The sequence below is a fragment of the Aristolochia californica genome, unplaced genomic scaffold (genome assembly GCF_029961685.1).
Source record: "Aristolochia californica isolate CCGP_79_NKW_82.1479 unplaced genomic scaffold, dmAriCali1.0.hap1 SCAF_12, whole genome shotgun sequence".
NCBI classification, from domain to species: domain Eukaryota; kingdom Viridiplantae; phylum Streptophyta; class Magnoliopsida; order Piperales; family Aristolochiaceae; genus Aristolochia; species Aristolochia californica.
The window spans coordinates 30,805,053-30,818,192 of record NW_027181793.1 but is presented as its reverse complement, the minus strand read 5'-3'; the positions used below and the strand labels follow the sequence as shown (position 1 = coordinate 30,818,192).

Below are 13,140 nucleotides of genomic sequence, written 5' to 3'. Positions count from 1 at the left end.
GAAAGATTGGCATTTCGGGTTGATTCCCGTCCCAAGCAGCTTCACTGTATTTTCTTCATGAAACAAGTCCAATCTCCACAGTACAACTCCAGTAATCAATGTTTGTACCAGAGTTGAGATACAAAGCAGACATGGAATGCCTGGGTGTTCTCTGGCGAACGAATACAAAACAATTCTAGAACGAGCAAGAAATAAACCTAAAAGAGGGAAAACCCAAACGATGAAAACGGAGAATAAAAGAGTGCCTGTTGCACAGATGCTGCAAGTTCTAGGAGAGAAAGACTTGCTGCGATTCATCGAGAAAGAGAAACGAGAGAAGAAAGAAATGACTCAAAACCCAGGAGAGATTGGAGATGAGGCCTGCAGAAAGATGGCCGGCAAGAATTCTTCCTTGGAGAAGAAGACAGACAGGCAGGGAATGAAGATTCTGAATTTTATTTTATTTTGGAAATTTTGGTAAAATAAAAAAAACCATTAAATTTTCTTTTTGACATCCAAAAGCAACAGACTAAACCCTAGACTTGACGCCCAAATTTTCTTTTCTTTTGTACAAAAAAAAATAAAAAATCCTGCCCTTCTTTCTGCAATTCAAAGTAAAAGGAACAATAGTTTCAGTCACTCCCCCATTGTGACTTGCCCAATCTGTATAAAATGTGATGAGTTAACTAAGAAAAAAGAGACTTCAATCATTCTCAAGTAAGGGTGTCAATTTTATTCAATTAATTATTTTTTTATTTACCATTTATTGAACGGAATAAGATATAAAATGACAAATCTTACCCGTATATATCATCAGGTACTTTTACCCATTTTCTAACTATTGAATTTCTAGAAAAGATAAATAATTTAATAATTTTGTTGTAATTTGAGTATAATGAATCTTTATTTATAATAAAGGAAACAATTAGAATCCAATTACTCTAAAACTACTCTAGTCCCAATTACACTAATGTTAAACACTAAAAGATAAAAGTCATAAAACAATTGAACAACAAAACATAAATTTAATTCTAACATAACTAAAACACATTTAACCGATACTCTTATGTGAGACTTCATTTTATGAGACTTATGTAAGACTCCACTATATTAATTTTGGCTCTATGAGACTTCTTACTGTGATAGTCATTTAAAACTCTTCCATGTCTGTTATTCAACACTCCCCTTCAAGTTGGAGTTCATAACTTCAACTTGCAATGAAAATGATTTTTGGTCATTAATTTTCTTTTGCTGGAAAAAAAATCTTCATATATGCAAGAAAAATCTTTATGCAAAAACTTCTTCTTTCGTGTTTTCCCTGTCTTTAATATTTTGGTCATATAAAAATTACTACAACATGTGAAATAAACTATTTTTTTTCTTGTACTTCTTCTACTTTTTCCCCTTAAGCAGGGAATAAAAAAGACAGAGACCTAGCTTGGACAAAACATAATATGGGAGAAGAAAATTCCTCCTAGTCGTACTACAAAGCTCTATACATCGGTAAAAATGGTCATAGTCTAAAACATATTATGTTCAATTTTAAAGGCGAAAAAACGATCTAACTTTAAGGAACAACAAAGAGACTGCTCACCTTTTAAGGGTAGCTAAAACACAAATCACATATTGGGAGAAGAACAAAATACTTGACTCAAGCTGGATGTTGGGCACACTTCTATACTTTTTAGGTAGTGGGTCTAAACATTGCTCTGAATTGAATAAATTGAACAAATAGTGCAGGAAAACAATTGTAACTGGAAGGAGATGACAATGTAACACCCATACTTCCAATGTGATAATTTTTTTAAAACTAGGGGAGACTATAACTGTAGAACATAATAAATTTGACCAATTATAACTTTTTGGGGTGATCACAATTTTTTGAAGTTAACTATGAGGAAGATGCACAACCAAGTAACAAAACCATAAAACTTGTAAGCAACATTGAAGCAAGATATCGCATACCTTGAATGAGCACATCATAGAGTCGTTGAGTCTGACCAAAACTCTCTTATTAAAAGAGAAATTTGGCTAAAAATCTCGAATTTTAGGCAAAAAAAAAACTCAATTCACATGAATGCATAGAGAGATAATATGAGAGAAAATACAAAAAAATGAGAGATTTTTTACAAAACTAAACTTTGGTACTTCTGATATCGATATCTTAAAAAATATAGCTTAGAGTCAGAAACAGTTTGTTTCTAAAGAAACTAAACCTAAAGAGTGCTCAATTTCTAAAAAAAAAAAAAAAATCATTAACTTATTGTAATTTGAGTATATTAGCCACTATTTATAATAGAAGAAACAATTACAATTTAATTACAATTAAACTACCCCTTATTCCAGTTACACCCAAACTTGAACACTAAAAGATAAGTCCTACAAAAACTGAACAATTAAACATAAATAGAAGAATAATATAATTAAAATATTTTTAACTGAGACTCTTTTGTGAGACCTTTTCTTGTGAGACTCCTATAAGATTCCACCATATTAATTTTGGCTCTGTAAAATATCTTACTTTGAGAGTTTTATAAAACTCTTCTATATCTGCTCTTCAACACTAACTGAATAGATCTGGGTAAATACTTATTGACACTTATTTACCTGATTATTGATTATATATGAGTATTATTGTAATTTTTTACATACCTACGTAGCGAAGACCTTATATGGCTTATTTATTGTATTTAAAAATTATAAACGTGTTGCTATATATTTTTTTATTTTAAAGAAAAATTATCTACTTTATTATTGTTATTTACTATTTTCATATAATTACATGTTTATCCGTTTACCCAACAATAACTGCATAAATAAACATAATCTAAATATCGAACGGAATAGATATAAAATACTCAAATAATAACTGAAATGGTATATGAAATAACTTATTTTCTCGATTATCCCTGTGTAAGGAAATGCATAATTAAAATAAACATTTAAATATTAATATATATATATTTATTATAAAATTAAAATAAATTAAAAGAATAAAAAGTATGTAAACTTGTTCATTAAAATTTCAAGTTGTTGTTAAATCAACGCTTGCCCTTTTTGGGTAAGCAGATAAATATGACACAAAAAGTTTATTGACACATATTCCATTTAACAAATAGTAATGTACAGCAAATTCGTATGCATGTAAAGATTAATTTACTATTTTGACAAGAGAAGTGACAAGAGGGGAGGGCAAGCGAAAGGTCTCTCTGGAAGACAACAGGATAAGCTCATCGCGAAAGAATGTCAGCTAACTGCGGCACTGCCAAGTGCCAAGGTTCTTTCACAAGTAGCCACAGGGGATTTGTTCCTTCTCTCTCTCCTCCAAAACCCAGGGAGGAAATGGAATATCGAAATGGGTTTTCTTTTCCGGGAGTATCGAAACGGTGGATGGGAAGGACAGTCAATGAATTAGCATATTATTCTTGCGTGTACGATCGAGCAGCTCCGATACCGGAATTTTTTCCGGCAAATTGCTCTTACTTTATTTAGCATTTAGCAGGACAATTCTCCCCAGTAGAGATTCCATAACAGGCGAGCTCTAAGGACGTCGAATCATGCCAATGGATTCTTCAAATTATTCGAGTTCTTCGTAAGGATATCAACCAAGGAGAACTGAGATCGGAGATTGCAGACCGAGATTGTGGTTACGTTAAGCATAGGGAGAATCGTGTAGGCATACTCTAATTGAAGTAAATAATTCCGAGTCTCAAGTTAAACCTTCAAATACAGGGATTATATTCAAGGATAAAATTCCATCTTACAGAATCAAATTGTGAGGATATTATGCAACCCTCTCCACTTCACCTTTTAAATATCTACCCAAACTTCTAATTTTTCAGAATTTAGATCACGTTAGTGTACTTTAGAAGAAAAATCACTTTTTTTTGTAGGCAATTGTGTGCAAAGGTGATAGCAACTTTTAGTGATAGTAATGCTGCCTTCTAATATCAACTTAAGTTTTCTAAAAGGATATCCCAAGTCCTAATCGCCCTCAAATAACTATTTTTGAACTTTCAAAAGTCGAAAGTTTGTTCCTTGCTTTAGATAAAATTAGATTAGAATTGACAATTGAATTGCCTTGAACCAAAATTTGATATTTGGATGCTAATCTAAGTTTTGAAATCCACTTTGAACCATTAATTCGAGCTTTTGTCAGCTAAACTAGTCCTCTATCAAATCTTTTGAGCAATAAATTCATTTAATTTTTAAGAAACCTAACACAAACCTCACCCATGTCCACCCTAAGTTTGAGCTAGTGCGATTGTGGGAACCCACAAGAAGTAAGCATTTAACCAGCTTCTTCAGGTCTTTAGCATGGAAGCTGATGTGGAGGCATATGGAGGAAGACGAAGCAGTGGTCCTTTCAGCTCTCAAAGGGCCATTTGATCCTTGGTACAGTGAAGAAGGACGTGGAATAAGCGCAGTCTTTTTGATGAAAGCAACAATCTGAACATTCCAAAAACTTAGTTGCAAGGCCACGGAGTCAAACAATGATGGCCGCCAATGTGGTCACTTTCATTATTTTTCAGACTATAGTTTCGAACCATCCAATTTTTCTTCTCTTTACCCTCCGGGTGAGTGTGTAATTATCGAAGGGTTTGGATTTTGGAGTTTGGACTCTCAGAAATGCGACGACAATTGGCGATCGACTGTGTTTTTGCCGCATTTTGGACGACGATGACATGTTGCCTACATGTTCTGGGATTGTAAACTCTTATAATCCCTGCGATTAAAATATTGAATTCAATATTTCAGGGGCCTACCCGCACATAAGACGGGCACGTTGTAAAACCAGAAAAAGGAAAGACTTTGTTCACTGTTTCTTCTTCCTCCCTTCTCTCGGAAATTTTTTTTCCTCGAGGAGACAGCTTTGTTTTTCACATTTTTCTAGTGTATTAGTTGTTAACAACGAAAGCCGTTCTAAAGATTTCTGCATGCAAGCATGTATTGAAATGATCACAAAAGAAATTATTTTTAATTGATCTTCTCCTTGTTTCATTCATACTGCAGATTGATCTTCTCCTTGTTTGTGGAGATGGTCCCGAACGTTTGATATACTAGGAGGGCAGGGGGACAGGAAAGAATTTGTAACTACGTTTAGATAATCTCTAGCAAAATTCATTCTTCACTCACCCTTCTAATCGGATAATAAAATATACGATGCTGGACTGTTGATTCTGAACAGGTTTCTGAATTAAGAAAACGTTCGATGCTCGTGGGTCATTGTAACTTTCCTGTTTAATCTTGTACTTGAAATGGCTGCACTTTTAATGCGTTCTACGCAAAGGGTCTCATATCTTTCTCATATTCCACTACACCAGTGCAGAGGGATACGGATTCAGCAGCAGAGATTGTAAAATCTTCGGTCCTTTTACGCTGTCGTGGAGTTCGGGTCGGCTCTAATTATTCCATCCGACCCTTCAACTAGAAAAAATCCGATTCGGACTCCACGAGAATAACTTTCATCCCCTTTTCAATGTTTTTCACTGGTAGTGAAGTGGCGATTTGGAGATCCCAATGCAATCACGGTAGAAGTAGGCAGTAGGTTTTTTATATCATGTTTTCATATATTACGTTTACAGATTACTGTTCTCTTGTCTTTCTTTTAACTCCTACGTGTTTGCAGTTCGAGTGTATTTACATCTGCAAGAGGTTTTTAGATTTAAGCTTATCATAATCATTGTCTGCTTTTCATGGCTACTACAGTATTTCTCTGTATTGTCTTCGTTCTTTATTCGCGGGTTAAAAACGCATGCGAAGCTTGTGTTGTTTTCAACCACCCACGTAGAGAATACAACTCAATGGATTAAAAAAGCTAGATTCCTTCTGGTTTTCTACTTTCTGGTTTCTTATTGATACTAAATACTTTATTCTACATTGTTTTATGCATTGGCGCTATTAGCAAATGCTCTTCATCCCTATCCTTCTCTGAGGATCTCTGTAAACTTCGCATCGAGTTGGAAATTATTGCGCTCATATATTCTTTTAAGTTCTCCTCTCATCGGTTCCGTGTCCTTTTCTGCTGTGCCAGTTGAAAATCTATCTTTGTCTGTACCAAGAACCCATCGTTATGAAGGGAAAACCGGGTAACTTTTTTTTTTTTTTTTTTTAATCTTATGTTACTTTTTTCATGTTTCTGGCATTGGGCATATCACTAAATCGGTGCTTATCCCCATCCATCTTAGGAATGTATAAAAGCTTCGATGGGATTATGCATTTTAATGCGTTATCTTATGCAGCAAGTCTTGTAGAATGGAGAAGAGAGACTATCTGGGAATAAAACCTTTTTGAATTTCAGCAATAGGGTTAGTTGATTGATGACTTTGTTTCCTTTGCCTTTTACGTGTGATTTCCGTGTCTTATCCTGTGAAGAATAATGTCAGTGACTTTAATTTTATTAGCTATGGTGTGTGTATTGTTTGATGACCAACTAACACAGGAAGTACTATTTTTGAGTTCAGAGGAAACGAACTGTTATTAGTGGGTGCTGTTTTGGCTTGCAGTCGTGCTTGCACAGCTTTGCATCACTTGTAAATGAACACGCAGAAGATAGAGGAGAGGACAAGATCCTTGACGAATACGTTGGTTGAGTTCTCTGGTCAGTCTGGTCGGAGTTCAAGTTCCAGCCAATTGTCACACATGGATGCTTCTCTTCAGGGTCCTTTGGTTGAACAATGTGTTCAGCAAAACATGGCTCGCAGGCTTTTTCAGTACCCCTATTCTATGGGTTGGTTGCAAGGGTCCTCTCCCCAGCCAAATCTTGAACCCACTAATTCATCTTCTTGCGCATCCAGCGGTTTCCAGTCACAAAATTCCTCTTTCTATCTTAGTGATTCTTACTCAAGTTATCCTCCTTACATCTACCAAGTAGGTCGTTTGCCACCTGAATTCCCTTCTTACAGGTCCTCCACTGCCTTCTCCGTCGACATAGAAGAGCACAATGACACAGCTCCTCAATCCTTTAATACTCTGCAGTCAGTTGTAAAATTTCCTTCATACAGCAACCAAAGTGTTAGAACTTATGATAGTAGTTCAAGGATAACAAATACAAATTTTCAGGGAGGAGAGCTCCTTCAGTCAATGCAAAGTGAGGGTATGGATGACAATGCCACCTTAAATTGGAAGTGCCTCTTGCCTGTTGACAGTCTTCGCAATCCTGGCTTGAATTCAGTAATCTTTTTTTTTTTTCCTGTTTCTCACCTTATACTGATGAATCATCTGCCAGCAATGGTAACTTTGTGATAAGAATTGAATTTCCTTTCGTTTTTTGCAGGTCATCTCTGATACCTGTATCTCGCCAGTACAATCAAGCTTCCAACCCCCAGTAGAAAAGCATTCTCCAAAACCTTCAGGGGTTGGTGCACTTTCTCCAGGCAATTTGCCATCCAGTGTCTCAAACAAAACTCGGATCAGGTGGACTCAAGATCTTCATGAGCGATTTGTTGAAGCAGTGCATCAACTTGGAGGAGCTGAGAGTGAGTAATTTCTGGAGAGCTATTGGCTTTAGCTTCTCTCCAGACAAACTAGTGTCAACGTTTAAACACTTCAGTGAGTGAAGATTAATTTTGTTCAATTGAATTCAGAAGCAACTCCAAAAGGGATTTTGAAGTTAATGGATTATGAGGGATTGACGATCTTTCATGTGAAAAGCCATTTACAGGTAACTTAGACCACCACTTTCCATTGGAACAAATTCACTCTGGCACAGTGTACTTTTCATCTTGGAACTTATTCTATTTGTGATTTCAGAAATATCGAATGGCCAAGTATGTATGTAATTCCACTGAAGGTAAATGTTTGCACATGATTAGTCAATTTTACGTGGCAAGTTTATTTTCTTAATTGTCATTTGTTTGACCTGTCTTTGTAATTGTTGGTTAGTTATAGGTAATTACAGGTGTTTTTGCCCTTGTGGAACATTATTGGACTGATGTGATGCTTATCTCTCAATGTTTAAATGCATTATGCTTAAGATGAAATTGATTTAAGTTATTTGTAACAACTTTGTTTGTGTTTGAATTAGTTAGTTGTACTATCATACATTAGTTTGCCAATCTGCTCTAGTTTGGGACATAAAAGGTACCCTTTTTGAGGGCCTTCTGTTTCTTAGTGAGCCAGACTGAAGAGGGGGGAAAAATATCACACAGCACTTAAACCTGGGGATTTTGATTGTAGTTTTCTTTTTCAAGTGCTGTACTTGAGATGTTAAATTAAGGAGAGAATTTGACTATTTGTTTAACTAGATTTGTTGAATTTACCGTGTGCATTTTCTTCTTTCTGGCATATGTTACTCAATAAGTTAGTCAAATAAGTCTGGGGAAACCATCCATTCTTGTTTCACTTATTTTCTTTTGCAATGTCGACTGACTTTTGCTTTTCCATTTCTTCTTTTGCGTTGTCTCTATGTGTGTCTATGAGGTGTTTTTCAAACGTTTCCATCAACTAGATCTTCCTAACTGGTTAGACCTTCGTTTGTTTAAACATTTTTTATTAAATAGAACATTAGTGATGTTAAAGAAATCTGTTGGACCTACTTTTTCTTTTTTCCCCATTAAGTGGGTCGAGGGAGAGAAATGAGTAGGATTTGTTGTCAAACTGGTGTCATTTTTACTTCTATCTCTGGCTGGAGCTAAAGCTGGTGAGTGATCTACTTGATGGGTTATGATTTTGAGTTTTATCATGAGAGCTTAGTCTACTTCTCTAGTGAGAAACTAGTCTACTTCTCTAGTGAGAAAGTTCTCTTGTGAGAACCTAGTCTACTTCTCGTCTTGTCTGTGAAAAAATTGACCTGATCAAAGCTTGTGATGTCTCTTTGAGTTAAATAATCAAAGAATTAAAGAAGAAAGTGATAAACCAGAAGAAAACCATTTTACTGAAGCTTATTATGTAGCTTTCTGTTTCTTGGCTTCTATATTTACACGAAACTGATGAACATTTCACATACCATTTTCTGAACTGTATGTTTTCTGTTTTAGTGAGGAACAAACTGTCATTGACTGCTTTTAGAAAGGTTGTGCCTAAATAGTGAGATATTCTAAATGCTGATAATTTGAAAACTATATCATGTGATATTAACAATTCTCAAGCATCAAAGGATTTTTTATATGCTAAGCTTTCTTCAGTTGGGTGGAAAAAAAAATGCTCTAGCATTTAAGTTTGCCAGTGCTCATCAATACCTCGTTTTTCCTTATTTTGTTAGGGTTATGATACCACATGAGTGTGTGGAATCTCTCACTGATTTTTTATCTTCACTTCTTGAGCAATCAAACGAGAAAATATGATCACTTGCAGAGTGATTGTGATGATAAAGCATTTAAAATATGTTATGCTGTTCTACTACAGAGAAATTTGAGAAAACACAACTCACCAGTGATATTCCACAACTGAACCTGAAAGCGTATGCTCTCTCTCTCTCTCTCACACACACACACATTCCTTGGGTCTAAAACTAGTCATTTTTCATGGTTTATGGTGGTTTCTAATATAATTGTTTAATGGGTATTTTGAAGTGGTATTCAAATTACAGAAGCACTTCGGCTGCAATTGGATGTCCAAAGGCGGCTACATGAGCAGTTAGAGGTATTTTATTTTTCAAACATTATGACATGAGCAGTTAGAGGTATTTTATTTTTTCAAACATTATGACATGAGCAGTTAGAATCAAGCTCCAGTACAACCCATCTTACAATTGTTTGGATCAGATTCAGAGAAAGTTACAAGTGCAAATTGAAGAACAAGGGAAGCAACTACAAAGGATGTTTGATCAGCAACAGAAAGAGAAGAACCTCTTTGATACCCAAAACTTGGATGGGAAATTTTCTGAGGAAGAATCAGTTGCCCATGAAGATGTTCCGGGTTTAGAATTTGGACAAGATTTTGAGAATGCTCAATTTCCATCCAAGATCAGTTAGTGACACAGACTATCATGATATAATTTTTGTGCAAAAGATCAGCTGTATCATGAAAGGTTCATGATTGAACTTTAGGGTCTCTGATCTGAGCTCCATCAAAGAACAAAAGAAGCCAAAAAAAACGCAGGAGGTTGTGTGAAGAAAACAGCCTCAATTTATGGTCCAATATTAGCTGCTTCAGCATTTCCAAGAGTAACATTAAATTGTGTGTTACAGGTTGCATCACTAAAAACTTGTTCAGTGAGCTAGTGATTGATAGTTAAATTGATTATGATGTAGAAATACACTTATAAGTTTGTCAGGCAGGTATATTCTTTCACAAAGACTTCCTACCATGAAATCTGTACATAAGTTGCTTCATATCTTACACATTATTATTCTGAAGGCTTAGAGCAATTTTTTGACTGTTTGAGAAGTACACAATTTGCAGGGCAGCCATTGACACAAAACAGGTTTAAAGTGTTTAGATTCTAGATCTTCAAAATACAAAAATTCTTGTGGTGACGACGTTTCTCGAATTTTTATTCTTCCAAAAGAGAAGAAGAATAACAGAAAGGAGAAGCCCCATCCCCATGGCTATTTTTGGTCTCAAAGGCATGAACAGAGACATTCAGTTGGGATTCAATTTAAGACACACTAATCCCCATATAAATAACATCATATTCACAAGGGATGCAGGCTTCAAAGGCTTGAACTGAGATATTCAGTTTGGAATTCCTCTGGTCTTAAACAACTTCAAATAAAGATACATCAATCCTCAAAGGCATGAACAGAGATGTTCAGTTTGGAATTCCTACTGGTCTATATTGTATATCAGCTGATATCGGATCGGATTTTGCCGTCTGATACATCCTGTATCAGCTGAGGTAAATTGATACAGGAGTGTATAGCCAATATACCTGATACTTAACCGAGGTCTCAGATATCTGCTCCAAAAACTCTTATGTAGAGGCCCAACTTGGGGATGAGGGTTTTAACTACTTGAAACTTTTATTATTTTTTCTTAATCCTAAGCATATATACCCATGTAATTATAATTTTTATTTAGAGAAGAATTTCATGCATTGTATTTTCCATTTGCCAGTAAATTAATAATAGTAATTATGTATTTAGTTATGTGAATGGTGGCAATCATGTTCTTAGCATGGTTTTTTTACCTAGAATTGGGATCTGACCTCGTTCTTCAAAACTCGGGTCAACTCAACCAAGTTGGATTGGTTCTGCTCGAGTCTAGAGCTAGACTCATGACTAGTCCCAAAAAAAAAGGAGCAAGTCTGATCCCTCGACCTAACCCTCTCCCATTAAAATCCGGGTCAACCTTGTAGTCGAGTAATGGGTCAAACTATCGGGTAAAAAAACCATGGTTTTTAGGGAAAGGAGACTTAAGCGCCTACACAGGAGTAGAGGTAAGAGAAATAAAAGACAAAAAATGCATTGATAAGAATTAAATATGAAAATAAGTTTTTTTTATTTCTTTATAGCTTTCCTATGAATCTATTTTTTATTTTTTTATTTTTCTGCCAAATTGTTTAAACTTTGAGGGAGGTGATTATTTTCCTCCTTGTGTTCCATAATCGAATGCCAACTCTTCTTCTTGTCCTCCTCCATAACTACCACATAAAAGCTCTTAAGTCTTTTTTCACTCATTTCCTCAATTTTCCTCTTCTTTTGCATATTTTCTACGTTGAAAATTCTTATGGTATCAGAGTGAATCTAGGTGAAGGGAAGTTAATTGTACAATTTTGGTCTTCTTCTTGGGATATTCTCAATAAGATTCTGAACAATGTTACTTTGGCATCAAATAAAGCAGGCTCCCATCTTCTTCCACTATTTTTTCTTGCCTCAACCCTTGGACTGATGGTGAGCTTAGTCTCTACTTATGCCCCATTCTTGAGAGTGTTTTTTGAAACCAATTTTTTTCCTCTCTACTTTAATTTTACATCACCATTCTTTGGTTTGTACAAGTTGTCTTTGATCAAACAGAGAGTTTGTTTATACACACATAATCTTTTCCAATTTCGGCATTCATTAGTTTGAAAGCGTTTAGTTTTGGTTTTAAGTTGCATGGTTTTTTCAGTTCTTGAAAGTAGACCAATAGTTAAGTATTTAGTCAACATGCATCAGGATATGAACTTCAATCGCATTATTCAATTCATGTCCTGAGGTCGTTAGTGTTTCATTGGATAAGGTAAGTGTATGTTGCTCTCTAAGTTATGCCCTGTTTAATCCATAATAATCATTAGTACCATGTTTTGTTGTTCTAAGTCTCATTATCATGGCTAATTGTGGTGAAGTTATCACCCCTATCTTTTAGTTTGATAAATCTCATGATATAAAGGTTAAGAGTACCAATTTTTTGAGAAGTGCCCATGAGTTTGATCTAGAGAAAATGATGTCTTTCCTATCTAACAATCTATTGTCCGATCATTGGTAGCAATGAAAAAATTCTCCCTTTTTAAAAAATTTTAATTTATTACTAATAAATGTGAATCTCAATATACTTTGTTTATTCAGTCATGTACATGAACTTCAACTTCGCACTTGGTGTTAGTGTTGACGACTTCATGTATATTGGAAAATAGTTTCCCGTGTTAGTGCCCCAACATGAGAAAAACGTAAAAAACAAGAGAGTCTCTAAACCCTTACAGTACACTTAATTACAACATAATCCTTAAACCCCAAATTAGGTAAAACAACCATTATTACTACACGAATAAGTTATTTAATATATAATTAAATATATTAATATATTTATTAATTGAATTAGATATTTTATTATGCATTCATATGGTAATTACTTGAGCCAATGAAATATGCACATGATTAATTATAAATAATAAATAAATAACGTTATAAATAACAAAAACGAAACTAATACATTGAGTTATTAATTTATTAATAACATATGATATACTTTAACTTAAAAATGAATTATTTAAGAGAAAAAATTAATCTTATCATAACTTTAACACATTATATATTTGTACATAATACATTTTATGTATTATTAATTAATAATATATTGTCACAAAATTTAAAACCATTGGTTTAATTATTTATAGCAATCGGATAATTAAACCAAAATAATTTATCAAATATTTATTTTAATAATATTTTAATTATGACTATTAAATCACTATTTTAATATAGTTATTATAAAATAAATATATTAAATACAAAAATAATTATTTTATAAATAAAAAATATTTTATAAATTAAAATTATAAATTAATGATTTTTATGACCA

General features: G+C 34.2%; 1 protein-coding gene across 1 annotated transcript; it reads left to right on the top strand.

Moving 5' to 3' along the window:
- Positions 1-6,516: 6,516 nt before the first annotated feature.
- Positions 6,517-9,893, top strand: LOC137946879 (protein PHOSPHATE STARVATION RESPONSE 1-like). Its single transcript, XM_068793164.1, has 7 exons — positions 6,517-7,152; positions 7,256-7,457; positions 7,566-7,642; positions 7,732-7,771; positions 9,325-9,379; positions 9,492-9,561; positions 9,684-9,893. The coding sequence occupies exons 1-7, from the start codon at positions 6,517-6,519 to the stop codon at positions 9,891-9,893; spliced, it is 1,290 nt and encodes a 429-aa protein (XP_068649265.1).
- Positions 9,894-13,140: the final 3,247 nt, after the last annotated feature.